This window comes from Gallinula chloropus, assembly GCF_964237585.1.
Source record: "Gallinula chloropus genome assembly, chromosome: 3".
NCBI classification, from domain to species: Eukaryota; Metazoa; Chordata; class Aves; order Gruiformes; family Rallidae; genus Gallinula; species Gallinula chloropus.
The window spans coordinates 59,664,956-59,678,642 of NC_140087.1; the positions used below are offsets into that span (position 1 = coordinate 59,664,956).

General features: G+C 51.5%; 1 protein-coding gene across 1 annotated transcript in view; it reads right to left on the minus strand.

Moving 5' to 3' along the window:
- PKDCC (protein kinase domain containing, cytoplasmic) overlaps nt 1-11,930 on the minus strand; it is a 35,902-nt gene extending 23,972 nt beyond the window's left edge. The window contains exon 1 of the mRNA XM_084262100.1: nt 11,171-11,930. Within this exon, the coding sequence (XP_084118226.1) occupies nt 11,171-11,818 (648 nt within the window). The 5' untranslated portion in view covers nt 11,819-11,930. The remainder of the gene's footprint in view (nt 1-11,170) is intronic.
- Between the last annotated feature and the right edge of the window lie 1,757 nt (nt 11,931-13,687).

The window sequence follows — 13,687 nt, forward strand, 5'->3', positions numbered from 1 at the left end:
CTAACCTGAGCTCTTTATTGCTTTTAATTAAGTGAAAGCTCTCGGATGCAGTGTTACAGAATAATTATATGGAGTTATAAAAGCACGGAAGGCTGAGATATAAAGGATTTATTGGGCCACATTTGTGTTTTTCTAAATGAACTCCTGAAACTAAATGCAAAAATGCCCATGTAATTACACAGCCATATTTGTATGCGCAATTACCATGATTACAAACTGGGCAAGTCCCAACAGCCAGTTAAGCATCTAAAATGGTTGCATTCATCCCCTCCTGATGAACCACCACCCAGCATACAGATGTTACAAAATACAGAATATATATAGATACAAAATATTTCAAGGCAGTAATTCTTAGGCTTTTTGTTTAAGAAGCTGACTTATTAAGGCACAGAAACAAGAAGTACAGAGGTACCACCCAAAATAACATTTTTCTCCCCCTCTTCCTTTTTGTTTTGTCCAGTCCTTTTTAAGTTCTGAAATTAGACAAAATGGCTTGTATTCCCAGACGGTGAAGTAAGAAACAGATAGCTGGATGCATACAATAACAAGAGAAATAACCACACGGGGAAACTGAATATAGCTGGAAGCAAACGATGAGCCAAAATATCTCCTCTATCTGAAATTCTATTAGGTTGGACATCATTCTCAGCATCACAAAGCTACACTTTAGACATATTCAAGAGTGATGGTTTTCATACGCCTTTTCAGCATGGTTCCAATTAAATGAATGGAAAGAAATACAATCCCACATCTTTTTGCTATCTCAACTCACTGCATTTAAATGCCACCCCAATAGATTTTTTTGTGTGCAGAATCTAATAGCAAACAGTCACAACACTGGGATGCCTTTCTGTCTGTTTAGAAAAACATATGCCAGATATGAAATGTTGACCTGTTCTCACATCATCTGCCATAATTCATTTCGAGTAGCCCTGTTTACCGAATCCTTCCCTCTCTTGTTTGGATTTTCTGGGTCATAAAGGCTCGGTCCTGCATTAGTCTTTATCCAGCTAAAGCTCCCACTAACTTCAACAGTTTTTAGGCACACTGGGCATACGGGCTCAGCTCCCACTAAAGTTGGATTGCTTTGTAGGAGCCCATGACCCTACAGCCGGTCAGTTCACCTCCCTTTACAACTCCCTTTTACTACAAATTATGGGGACAGAGGCGCCCCTTTCAGAGGAGCTGGGGCGGGGAGGGAGGGCGAAAGCAGAGGTCAGCCCCTACACAAAAGCTGGCAAGCTTACTGAATAAAAACACAAAATAAAGGAGCTTATTAAGCTGTCATCAGCAGGGTAAGTCTGTGCAAACAACAGGCCCTCCTGCATTAGCGTAGGCACCCTAGCCAGAGTTTCAGAAAAATAAATGGCAGGACAGAACCTCTGCCAAAGCGTTACATTTCATTTACAGGGGATGCTCAGATGGGAAGGGAAGGACCAGCCACCTTCCCCAAGCAGGGCTGCAGCAGAATCGACACCCCGGGTTCTGGCGTCAGGCAAAACTCCCTGGCACACATCAGGGGACTTCCCTAAAACTTGCAACACATTGTGAATCTTTTTCTTTGCTTTGCTAGTTTTTAAGCCCTTAATGTTCACAATCTTTAGATTGTGCACTACAAACAGAAAAGGTAGCAGTTTACCACTTTTTTTTTGAGTGAACAGAGATAACCATGACTCCAAGAACAGGAGCTTCCAGAACACTATTGCCAGCTGTAATATAAGTGTAATATAAATTATTGCCAGGCACAACTGCATTACACCAGAAGTAATTTCTAGAAATTTAATTTTAATTTGGACTTGCCCAAACTTAAAACAGCAAGGCCTAACTGTTGCCCACAATAGGAACCTGCAATTAAAAGAAAAAAACACCAAATTTTTCAAAGAGCAGAGTCAACACTTGCCACAGCCTTTAATTTCAAAAAATACATGGGCACAGGGTAACCTAATCAAAAACCTCTTGGGTTGAGATCGTATTTGGTAGTGACTTGGTGCCCAGAGGAAATAACCCCCCACCATGGACACTGGTAGCCATCTGATGAGCTATTTGTTTGAGCTGCTACCTGCTGAAAGCAGAACAGCCCTATCCAGATGCTCTTGCTACTCCTTTGCTATCAAAGTGAATGCAGTGGTTTTTATGCAACCATTTCTTGGATTCACCTTTCACTCCTGGAGCACTGGGATAGTCCTGAGAGAGCAGGAACAGACAGCGCTGCCTGATAAATCATGCACTGGTAAATCATAGCTCTAAAACATTTGTGTCACTCTAAGATCTAGTCATCCCTAGGGTTTTAAATATTTCCCTTCACTGCTGATGGTATACACATATATATACTCAATCACATATATATTTATGTATTTGCATATATACAACACATACATGTGCATTTATATATATAACAGAGACGCATCTGTATTTATATTTTAATATGGTTTTATATACATTAAAGTATTTTAATATATTGCCATACCTACTCAGCGCAAATGCATCTGCAAACCTGCAACACGCATCTCCCTGGGAAAAGAATGACTTTCATAAAAGGCCTAAACTTAACAAGGTTTGATCCAAAGTCAGCCTTCCTGCTACAGGATATAGACAGATGACTCATGAGAATTGAATTAATTTTCCTCGTTGAAATCTAGCAATCAAGCCCTGCCAAGTGCTGAGCTTCATTAGAGAAAGACATTCACACAGGGAATCCCCAGCACCAGGCAGAATCTTTCAAAAGTGGGGCCGAAACTGCGCACTGAGAGCTGCAAGGCAGGATTTCCTCCACTGCTGGATACTGGAACCTACAGCAAGCAGTGGGTTATTCAAATATTAACCTCTAAATTCACAGCTCTGCCTCGGCTTTTATTTATAAATGTATTATTATGATTAGCACTCAACTCCGAAAGAGCTAGAAGGTATGAGAATCTCATACCTGGCACTGTTACTGAACGGGGAAGTTCATTAATAGAAAACCTGGAATGCAATATTTAGAAACACACGCGTATGTTTATCTAACCACATCTGTCTGTATATCCACAGAGATCCACAGATATCTCCATCTATTTTACACGTGTGTGTGTATACATATCCATATATACCTGCTGCTCTGACACATATTATGTTGGCTGTAATCTTCAGGTTTAGTAACGTTATCTCCCTCTTACTCTCCCTGCTTTCCTTATGCTCTGAAGTGGAAAATTCTTCTACTAAAAACATTTACAGCACTTTGAATTTCCATCGCACTGCACAAGCTCAAGGCCAAACCCTGCAAATATTTAGTCACACAAGTAGCCTACTCTTGTAAAGCCTTCCAGTGGAGACAAATAGATCACTCATACAACCAGGATTTCAATGGGAATGGGCTGATATCACTGGAGGCGCGGTTCATTATCTTGTAAATCGTCAGACCAGAAGCTCCCCTGACCTCCATCCACAGGACCCCATTCAGTTCCACTGCACCGCCAGATTAACCCTTCGTTACAACATGATTTTGCACTGCAAAGCTATCAAATAACCTCTGTGCACTGTACATTCAAAAAGCTTGACTTGCATTCATTAGACCCATCTCTATAATTCTTATTTCTTAGATATCTGAGCCACACCACTGTGTACTTTACCATGGTGAGCTTTAAATAAGCTCAGAATCTATCTGCAGCTCCACAGTCCAAGAAAACAGCAATTCTTTCCAAACTATGTTGCTTCAAATTGGCATAAAACAATCTAAAACATCCATGTTTGCCATCTACTACTTAAATTGAGTGGTTCAGCTGAGTGTGACAAAAAATAACAACTCCTTTAAAATTAGTCTAGAGTCAATATTAGTATTAGCATAGTGCCTGTGAGAACTAGTTCTTGTCGAGTTTTTCATGGCCATCACAGAAATGAAAAATTGCAATGGGAGTTGGATGCCACAAAGCACCAATCTCAACCATCAGATGACTGCGTTGGCACAAAAATCCAGGTCACAGCCAAGTCCACCAACGTTTGTGTCTGTGCGGCGAGCAGAGGGCCAGAGCTCTTCCAAGCCCTGGTGTGCCCTTCCAGCAGCCATCTCCTGCCTCCTTGTCTAACCACAAAATACAGCTGCAACAAGAGAAGAGAGCATGTATGAAAGGGCTACAATCTATTGCAATGATAGGATATGACAGAACACAACAGAGCCAAATAATTTCAGTTGGAATGGACCTAAAACATTCACCTAGTCCAACTACTTGACCAGGGCTGACCAAAAGTTAAGTCATGTTATTAAGGGCACTGCCCAAATGCCTCTTAAAAACTGACAGGCTTGGGCATCAACAACCTCTCCAGGAATCCTGCTCCAGTGCTTGACCACCATCTTTTAAAGAAATGCTTCCTTCTTCACGTCCAGTCTGAGCCTCCCCTGGCCCAGCTTTGAATCATTTCCATGCATTCTATCATAGGATACCAGGGAGAAGACGTTTATCTAGGTACCTCACATTTATTGGAGGGGTAATGAAAGGAGAAGCTCTAAAAACTATGTGCTTTCCCTTGCAATTATGTCCTGGTCATAACTAATTTCCAGGCCAGAATATTTGTGGGGTGGAGCGGCCTTGTTCACTTGTTGTCACTCCCATGAAAGAAGGCAAGCAGCAAGGGAGAACTTTATTGTACCCATCATGTCCCATGGTGACCGCTGATCTCCCCAAGCTGCTGTGCAGAAAGAACAGCACTGGGCTCCCCTGAAGGAAACTGGATGATGTTACAAGTCATCAGCTCCCATAAAGGAGGCAGAAATTCAAACCAGAGTCTTCTGGAATGATTTACATGGCACATAAAACTGAGAAGCAATCATAGAAATCATTCAACAAATGATTGGGATTAGTTTTATGTATGCTGCTTTCAAAAGGACAGACGATGTAGCTCTTTTAACTTACATGATGGCACGTGCCTTATGGCAAGCTGTTCCTGCCATCAGTTTTGCAAGTTGAACACCCTCTGCCATCCTGTGCAATTCAATGGCAAAAGGCGTTGCCTGGTGACTTCAGCATCAAGACATACAGCTTGCCTTCCAGTGACATGAACGGTTAGAGTTGGTTTGCAATTGTATCAGCTCTGAGCTTCCAGCAGCTCTGTAGTTCTTGTTAACAGATCCTTTCTTCACTCTTAAAAGTGCAGGATAACATCTGGGCCTTTTGGGAAGCAGTCTTGCAATAAAGAAGCACTTTGTGTAATTCTTCTTTCCTCGCCAAACCGCATCTGTCTGCTCTCCCTGCCCTTCTCCACTCCACCCCAAGCTCCTTGGGGCTGTGGGGACATCTGTTAACAGCAACGAGCTGTCTCCACCAAGCCATCAGTAGGTGGCACTGCCTGCTCTTTTTCTTTCCACCCACAGAAATGTCCAGCTCTGACAACCTGTACTGACCACCACTAACAATTTTGATGGATGCCCAAGTGACTTGGATGCCTCCTGTCCTGCAATGTCAAGCAGTGGAGTGACTGGGACAAAGAAGCAGTTCCACCTCTGCTCACTGGTCAGCTATATCAGAGGAACAAGGTGGCAAGCTGGCAGTGAGAACCTCTCCTGCCACCTCACCAGGACTTCTCAGGCTCATCTGCCTGGGATGTTAAGTTCCTTGATCCTAATGCCAGGTAAACAGAGGTGTCAGCCTGGTCTTGCACGGTGTGGGGTGGCCTCATTCATCTTTAGCCAACCTGTCCCGAGCAGCTCAACTGAGCTACTTTAGGACAGCATTAGAAAAAAAAAATCATGGTCTAAACTGACCTTCCAACTTGAAGCAACCCCCTACAAACAACTGCATGTGCACCGTCAGACCCCAGCCAGCCCCAGCCTGCAAGGATAACTCTCAGTAGATGATTAGTTTTGAAAGGTCTGCCCCCCAAGAACTGTGAACTTCTGCTGCCCCAACCAAAATTCAGACTGACAAATTCTCCAAGGAGCAACAAACCAGTTTGTATCAGTAATCCCAGCACTCAGGCCAACTGTTCACAAAGGTGTCTTGGTCAAACTCCAGCCAACTTCAGATCAAGGCTGGCAGCTGGGAATCCTGCACCCCTTCCACCACAAAGGAAATTCAATGCCCACCTGCTGGCAACAGAGAGGTCCCTGAGTACCCATTTCCATCATGGCCTGGTCACTCCTTCCCCCCTCTTTTCTGGGAAAACAACAGTGGATTCGTGCAGGAAAGATGGGGAAGGACCCATCAAGAGTCAATACTCTCCCTAAGCAGATGGATTCGCACTGGCAATTAATTGTATATTGACTTTTTTCAGACTTGGAAAGACTGTCTGCTTCCACTTGGAATAAACAAACCGTATTCAAAGCTTTACTCTCTTAATTGTCACATTAAAATTAAAACTGCCCTACCCTGCTGGCTATGCACATGAATAGAGAAGCAATCAGGGTAAACTGTCTGTTAATTATCACATATAAAGAAAATAAAATCTTATTTAAAAGCTGGTATTTAAAAGCATCCCGACCGCTAGCGCATCTTAAGTCTGCTGAACTTGTCACCAGCAAGCGATGTATTATTTTCGGTACTATTTCATTCAATCAATTTTCTAAGGGATAAATATTCTTTCCGTAATCATAACCACTTAAATAAATAATTTTAAAAAATACCAGTGCTGACTGAACCAATTCATACAGAAACTACTCTGACATCGCAACTGGGATGGCAACTTATTTAGCGTTGATGCCATCCCAGTATTTCATCTGCGTGTTTTAACTTGACGCTAAAGCCGAGGAAGCCAAATGAAACGGCCTTGTCTGGGCAGCCAGCGAACTCCTGGCTCTGTCAGCAGCTGGGCTCTTCCCCGGGCTCCAGACAAAGCCAAGCCTTTTCCTTCAGCTTTTGTGTTTGGTGGGTTGGTTGGTTTGGGGTTGGCTTTTTTTTTTTTTTTTTTTTTTTTTAAGAAAGCGGTAGCTTTCCTTCTGAAACGGATCGTTGTGAACTCAGGCTGGAAGTGCTGATAAATAGCTGTCACAGAAATAAGCTCGCGCTTTTCCCAAACGCCTGCAGTTTCAGAACCTACCCACCACCACCCTCTCCCCCCCCCCCAACTCCCCACCCCGCTCGCCCCCCCCCACCCCCAGCTTCGGCAGCGCGAAGGAAGAAAGAATTCCTCCAAAGAGCCGCCTGTGCCCATGAATGGCAACACCCTCACTTCTGATACTCCGGGGCTATAATTACATTATTACAGTAAATCAAACATTGCCTTTGTGTCTTTACAATCGCGCTCATTGTTTGGAATTAACTGCAAATGGTTTGATTTTCTTTTCTTCCTCAAATACTGGCAGGGAGGAATTAAAGCACACTAAATCATCTTCCCCACTCAAACGCACGGAGAGCCGGGATTCGGGCAGCAGCATTTGAACTTCGCGAGGGGAAAAAAACCGCAGCGCGGAGGGAAGGGAAAGGCAGAGATCGGGCGCCGTGTGTGACACAGCGCGCCTGCAAAGCAATTAGCGGGCCACTAAATCCTCTGCTACAATAAATCAGTGACCCAGTTCCCTCCTCTCTCCCCGCTGCCCTTCATTATAAAATCAACTTTAATGAACTACCCCTCTCTGCCCCACTCCAAAGCAAACGTATTTCTTCCACTGCAGCCCGCACCTGCCTTTCCCTGAGGTCTATGGAGCCTCGGGCACCGACGGAGGGGGGGGGGGGGGCTTCCCCAGACTGCGGGGGTAAAAGGGGTTACGGCCCAGTGCTGGCATTCCGGCGGGTACACGAACGACGGGCAGAGCACGGAAATAAAAATACGAAAGCAAAGCTGCCTTCGGCTCGGCGCTGGCTAACGCTGAGCTATTCTCTCTCTTTGCCGGTTTTCCACATTTCTTTTGATTGATTTGATTCGCCACATCTGCCGGAGCCAACACATCTGGCTCCTTCCCCAGGCGGAGGGCACGGTGGATATGTCAGCATGTTGTCTAAAGGCAGTGGTACTTTCTGGAAAGAGCTCTTTCCCTCTCTATCATATATCGTACAATAATCAGGTCTTTTAAAAGGATGGGGTTAAAAAAAAAAGAAAAAGAAAAAAGAAAAAAGCTGATTTTGACAAGAGACAGGCCGGAATGGGAACTGCTGAGACAGTAAAGAACAAGCCTGTTATCTTACAAACTACACTTCAGGCTGTCAGCTGCCAGAGATTTACAGGAAAAAAACCCAACATACAAACCCAGTCCTTCCTAGGACTGAACTTACACGGACCTTCACTTCCAGCAAACGAAACTCGTGAACGCCTTCACCCCAAATAGCCCCTGACCGGGGCCGGGGATGCCCTGGAGGGGCCGGGCGCGGAGGAGGCCAAGGCAGCCCGGGGCAGGACGGCTGTCGCCGCCGCGCCACTCCCCTGCCCACGGCGACCCAGCGGCGTGCATGGATGGGTCGCCGGGGGCCGGGCCCGCTTCCCCCTCCCGCGGCGCGAGGAGACGGAGGGAGACTCCCGTCCGCCTCCAGCCAGCCACGGTCGACGAACGTCCGGGCGGGCGACAGCGGGGATTCCACCGGCTCTAGCGGGGGTGGCGGCCGGGCGGCGGTCGCAGGTGGCAGCGCGGGAGGGTGCCGCGACGAAGGGTACAGCACCGCCCGACTCCGCGCCCAAACCCCTCCTGGTTCCCCGCTTTCTGCCCCAAGCCAGGGCTGCTGCAGGCTGCCTGCCGGCCCTGCCCTTCCCCCAGCCCGGCAGGGTGGCAGGAGGGTGGCATGTCCTTCGAGCTATTTATAGCAGCCGGCTCGTATTTGGGAGTTGCCGGGAGGAGGGTAAGGAGGGGGGGGAACACACACGACACGACGACGGGGGGCGACACCCAAAAGAAAAAGGGGGTAAAGAGAAAAGGCAGAAAAGCTCTCGGCCTTTGCTGGCCCCGTAGATGTTGTGTGGCGCCTGTGGCATCTGTAGGCAGTACGGGCCCTACTGCTGCAATGGAAGCTTGGAAGCTGAAGCGCCTGTCAAAAGCCAGAAGAGACGGGAGGAGATTTGGAACTGTTTTCCTCTTCCTCAGCTGCCAGCCCTGGACAGTGATTTCTAACCCCGGGCTGGCTTCAGCTGAAGACAAGCTAAAAGTCAGTGTTGAGGTCGGCAGATCCTATCCCCTTTAGGGTTTCAAGAGACATAATCCATACATTCCACCTTGTTCCTTGGAGACTATTTCTGCACCGGTTTTACAATGCCAGCCTGACACCAGCCCATACGGCTGTCTGGCTGCCCCAACCATGCCTAGATACAGCCTGACACGCCGATTTTTATAGTCTCCTCAAAGTAACGTCTTATCAAACATCTGTCCCTCACTCTCACCGCAGTAGCCTAGTCCCATGCAATCCTAGAATGAAATAGGTTAAACCAGAAGGTGGGTGATGCACTCGGGGCTCTTCTGCTGTCAGCCAGGCAGCTCTGCCAGGGGCTGATGGAGACAGAGGGCAGACAAAAGAAAACGAGATGACAAAATCGGAACAAAACAGAAAATGTGTTTTTGATTTAAGTGTAACCTATTTTTAAATTGGGTGGCATGTAAATATGAAGTCCTAATTAACACGCGGGATTTTTGCCCATGAGAGCATTTTCCCAGCACATAGGCTGGGCGTGTTTCTCCTCCTGGAGCTTGGGAAAGCACCTGCTCAATCTCCAGCTGCTCTGGCCCCGGCCCTCCTCACCAAGGGTCACCCCACAACCTGCCTTTGCTTCCCCCTCCAGAGTCCACCTGACATCACGGAACAGAGGAGTGAAGTACTGCAGCTCCTCCAAGGTCTGCTGTGGAGGGAGCGGTGCTCCAGACAGCTTCAGCAGGACTGCCAGAGTGGAAAACTTAAGTAACACAGGGAAGAAACACCAGTGCCTACCAAAATGACATGCCTCAAGCTCAACCTGGCCAGCTCACTTCCACTGAGCAAGAAAAAACGACACTGGGAAACATAAAATAATCCCCTCCGTGTTTACAACTGCACAGTGTATTTCCTGCTGTCAACTCAATCAGTAACGATGGCTGCACCCAAGCACGGATTTCCCAATAAGAACTCATCATAGCAGCAAAGTAACATCCTTACTTAAAAGCACAGCTCGTTGTAGCTTGCTAGATGCTGTCCACCTTGTGTATTACAGTTAGACGCGGCACCAGGAAGGAAGGAAGGAAGGAAGGAAGGAATTTTAATATCTGTTTTCTTGTCGTGGATAAATCACGACTACGCTTTCTTTGAACAGCATATGAAACTCGAGAGCTTTGATCGTTGGGATCTGAAGTTCTCGTGGGGGAGCTGGTACTCCTGCTGCTGCTGCTGAAGAAACACAAAACTCCTTTACTCCATTCAGTTCAAAAAGCACCTACTGTGAGACCGTCTGGTCTAACGTTCATTTTTTATTCTCCCGCAACGCTCACGCTATGCGAAACGCAATAGAAATTTCCATACCAGCATTTACATCCAAATGGACCCGTTGAGACTCACGCTGATGTGTAACAGTCCCACTCTGCAGCCCTTCTGGCAAGTGCCGCGCTGCCGGCGCACCGGCTGACGAGACGGACAGACACCCGGCCCGCTGTCCCCGTTGTCACTCCGCGGGCTGACCCGGGTGCCAGGGCCGCGCGTACCCAGCACGGCTGCGCCCGCCGAGAGCCACGGCAGACGCTGCCAGGGGTGTCCCGTTCCTCCCTAAGCCCCCTCCGACGCCCCCTTCCTCACCTCGGCGTTATTTACGAGGGCGATCAGAAAGCAAGCAGCGAGGCCAGCCGCGGCGGAAGGGCGCCGGCGAGGTTAGTTAGCCCAGCACCGAGCGGCCCCGGGGCACCGCGCCGCGTCCCGAACCTTTCCACGGCCTTGACCCCCGGCCCGGCGCTTATCGGCGCGGGGAGAGAGCACTGCTGCGGGGGAAAGCGCCCATCGAGACGCCTCCCGCATTCCCCGCGGACCCGGGGGAGTAGCGGAGGGGAGGCTCCTCGCTCCTCGCCGCCATGCCCGCGGGACCTCTGTGTCAGCACCGCCGGACCCCGCCACTCCTCTCGACAAGGCTACGGCGCCCGACGGAGCCGGGGACGGCGGTGGCGTTAAACTCCCGGAGGCTCCGCGGTACGGTCCCGGCCCGCGCCCGCTCGGGCTGGCGGCGGGAGCACCGACAGGTTGTCCGCGGCGGCGGACAAGAAAACGGCGGAAAACTGGCGCGACATCCCCCCACCCCCGCCTGGGCGGCTGTCCGCGCAGGACCCGCGTACCTGCAGGACGTTGGCGTGGCGCAGCCGCTGCAGCAGGATCATCTCCTTGACGATCTTGTAGGCGGCCAGGCGGTAGCAGTCCCCCAGGGCGGAGAACTGCCGCACGCAGTGGGCGATGTCGTGCCCGCCGAAATCCACCGCCTTCAGCGCCACGGCCAGCGTGCGGTTGAGGACCGCCTTGTAGACCGCCTTGGTGTACCCCGAGCCCAAGTACTGCACGCCGGTGACATTGCGGATGTCGCGGCAGCCCAGCAGCGGCGGCTCCAGCGAGAGCTCGGCCGAGGCGCCGGCCCGCGGCCCCGCCGCCGCTCGGCCCCGCGGCCCCGGCTGCTCCGCCGAGGTGCGCGGCGGCGCTAAGTCCATAAGGCGCCGCTCCCGCGGCCGCAGCGGCCGCCGCCCCGCCACCGCCGCCCAATGCTGCCGGTAGCGCAGCACCTCCTCGTAGCGCTCGCGGATCTGCTGAGCCAGGGCGGCCCGACCGCCGCCCTCCTCCTCAGGCGGGTAAAGGGGGGCGCCGGGCGGGGAGGGGGGCGCTCCGTCGCGGGGCGGCGGGTGCTCGGAGCCGGGGATGAAGAGGAGGTTGAGCAGGGTACCCAGGAGGAAGGCGAGGCAGCAGCCGGCCGCCACCGCCGTCTTCCTGCGCCTCATCGCCACTTCGCTGCCGGTTTGTCCAGCCTTTCGGGCTTCGCTCCTCTCGCCCCTTCCCCGGGAACCAGCTCCGAGGCTTTTGGCTTTTTCTTTTCTTTTGGCTTGGGTTTTTTCCCCCCTTTCTCTTTTTTTTCCCCTCCGGGCTGTGCCGGCGGCAGAGCGGACCCGGGCGCTCAGCCGGAGCTCAGCCCCTTACGGCGCTCCCGCATGACACTTGCCTCCCTGCTTTTAAGCCTCTGAAGCACTTATTATTAGCGGGACGCGGAGGAGGGCGGGGGGGGATCCCCGGCTCGCTACCCTCGCCGACGCGCACTGATTGACAGCCTGGCCCTTCCCGCGGCCAGGCCGAGCAGCAGGGGGGCCTGGGAAACGTAGTCCCCCGCGGAAGCCCCGCCGGCCGCCGGCGAACCCGGGAGCCGGGACTACATCTCCCAGGCTCGGCCGAGCCCCCCGGCGGGGAAGGCGTGGGGCGGAACGGGGCGGAGCGGCAGAACCCCCTACCCCCTCCCCGACGGCCGCTGCCGCCGGGGACTCCCGGGCAGGGCGGGCCCCGGCTGCCGCCGCCGGGGAAGGCGGGGGTTGCGCGGCGGCGGTCCTTCCCACGCGTGTCCGCGCCGCGCGGTGAAAGTCGCGCCGGTATCGGTTCGTGCGGGATGCCCTGTCTCCGTGCCTGGCAGCCGCGGAGGGGACACCCGGGTTCCCACGGGAAGGGGAAATTTTGATGCCTTTTTCTGGCACAACGCGGGCGCGGAGGAGGGCTGGGAAGGGCAGGAGAGATGGGCTCGGAGTGCGTGTCACCCACACGAGACTACAGCCACAAATCACGTTCTCGGCATGGGGTAGCCCCTGCCCGGTTGGAAATGTGAATTGCAGGGGTGAGTGCTAATGACATGGTTATCCATCAAGCCCACATTACGATGCTGTTAGCAACTAATTAACAAACACAATCAGCCCGCGAAACTTCCACAAAGGAAAGCCCATCAACAAGAGAAAAGCTGTAAACAGTCAGGCGAGGCAAAGGTCGCCACAATGGAAGCGGGAAATGATTTCCAAGAAGGGAAAGGGACGAGACATTTGGGCAATACACATCGGGCACACCAAAAAAAAAAAAAAGAAAAAAAAGGGGAAAATCGGCGGCGGCTCCCAGGAGCCGGCGTGCTGTGACTACAGCGTTTCCTTCAGCGCCGACAGAAAGCGGAGCTCGGGGAAGCTCAGCCTCTGGTGTCCCCCCACCGCCCGCTGCCGGCGCCCGGACCCGCGGGGAAGCGCTCGGCGGCCGGAGGCAGCGGCGAGAGCAGGAGGAGGCAGGCGGAGGCATGGTTACGAAGGGGACGCGGGAGATACGCGGTCTTTTCCAGCAGCCTCGCTTTTCTATCTCTGCTTCCCGAGAGCCCAGTCGCTGCCCCGTAGGCAGTTGCTGGCCCGCGGCACGCCGGACCGGGTGCCCCTTCCCAGCGGGACTCCCGGAGCTCGGCACTAAGCACCACATAAAAATAACGGGGGGCGCGTAATCACCAATTAAAATTTAAAAATGAGACGGAGCGAGGAAAGGCTGTGCCTGGCGGGAGAATAGCAGGCTCCCCGCCCGCAGCTCTCGCTCCGCCCGCCGGGGCGGTACCACCTGCTCCCCCCCGCCCCCTTCCCCCCGGTTGCGGAGAACGGGGAGGGAAACACGCTGCTGCTGTTGGAGGGATGGGGTTTTGTGCCTGGTGTATCCTACAGGGTTTTTCCATTGGGGGCTGATGGTATTGGGGCTCGGAGATATTGCACACCCCTCCCCCCCCCAAATCAATCGTTAGTGTTCTTCCGTAGCGGGAGCCCCGGGTTTTTCACCTTTCAGCCATACCAGGGCGGCTTCGTTGTAGATTT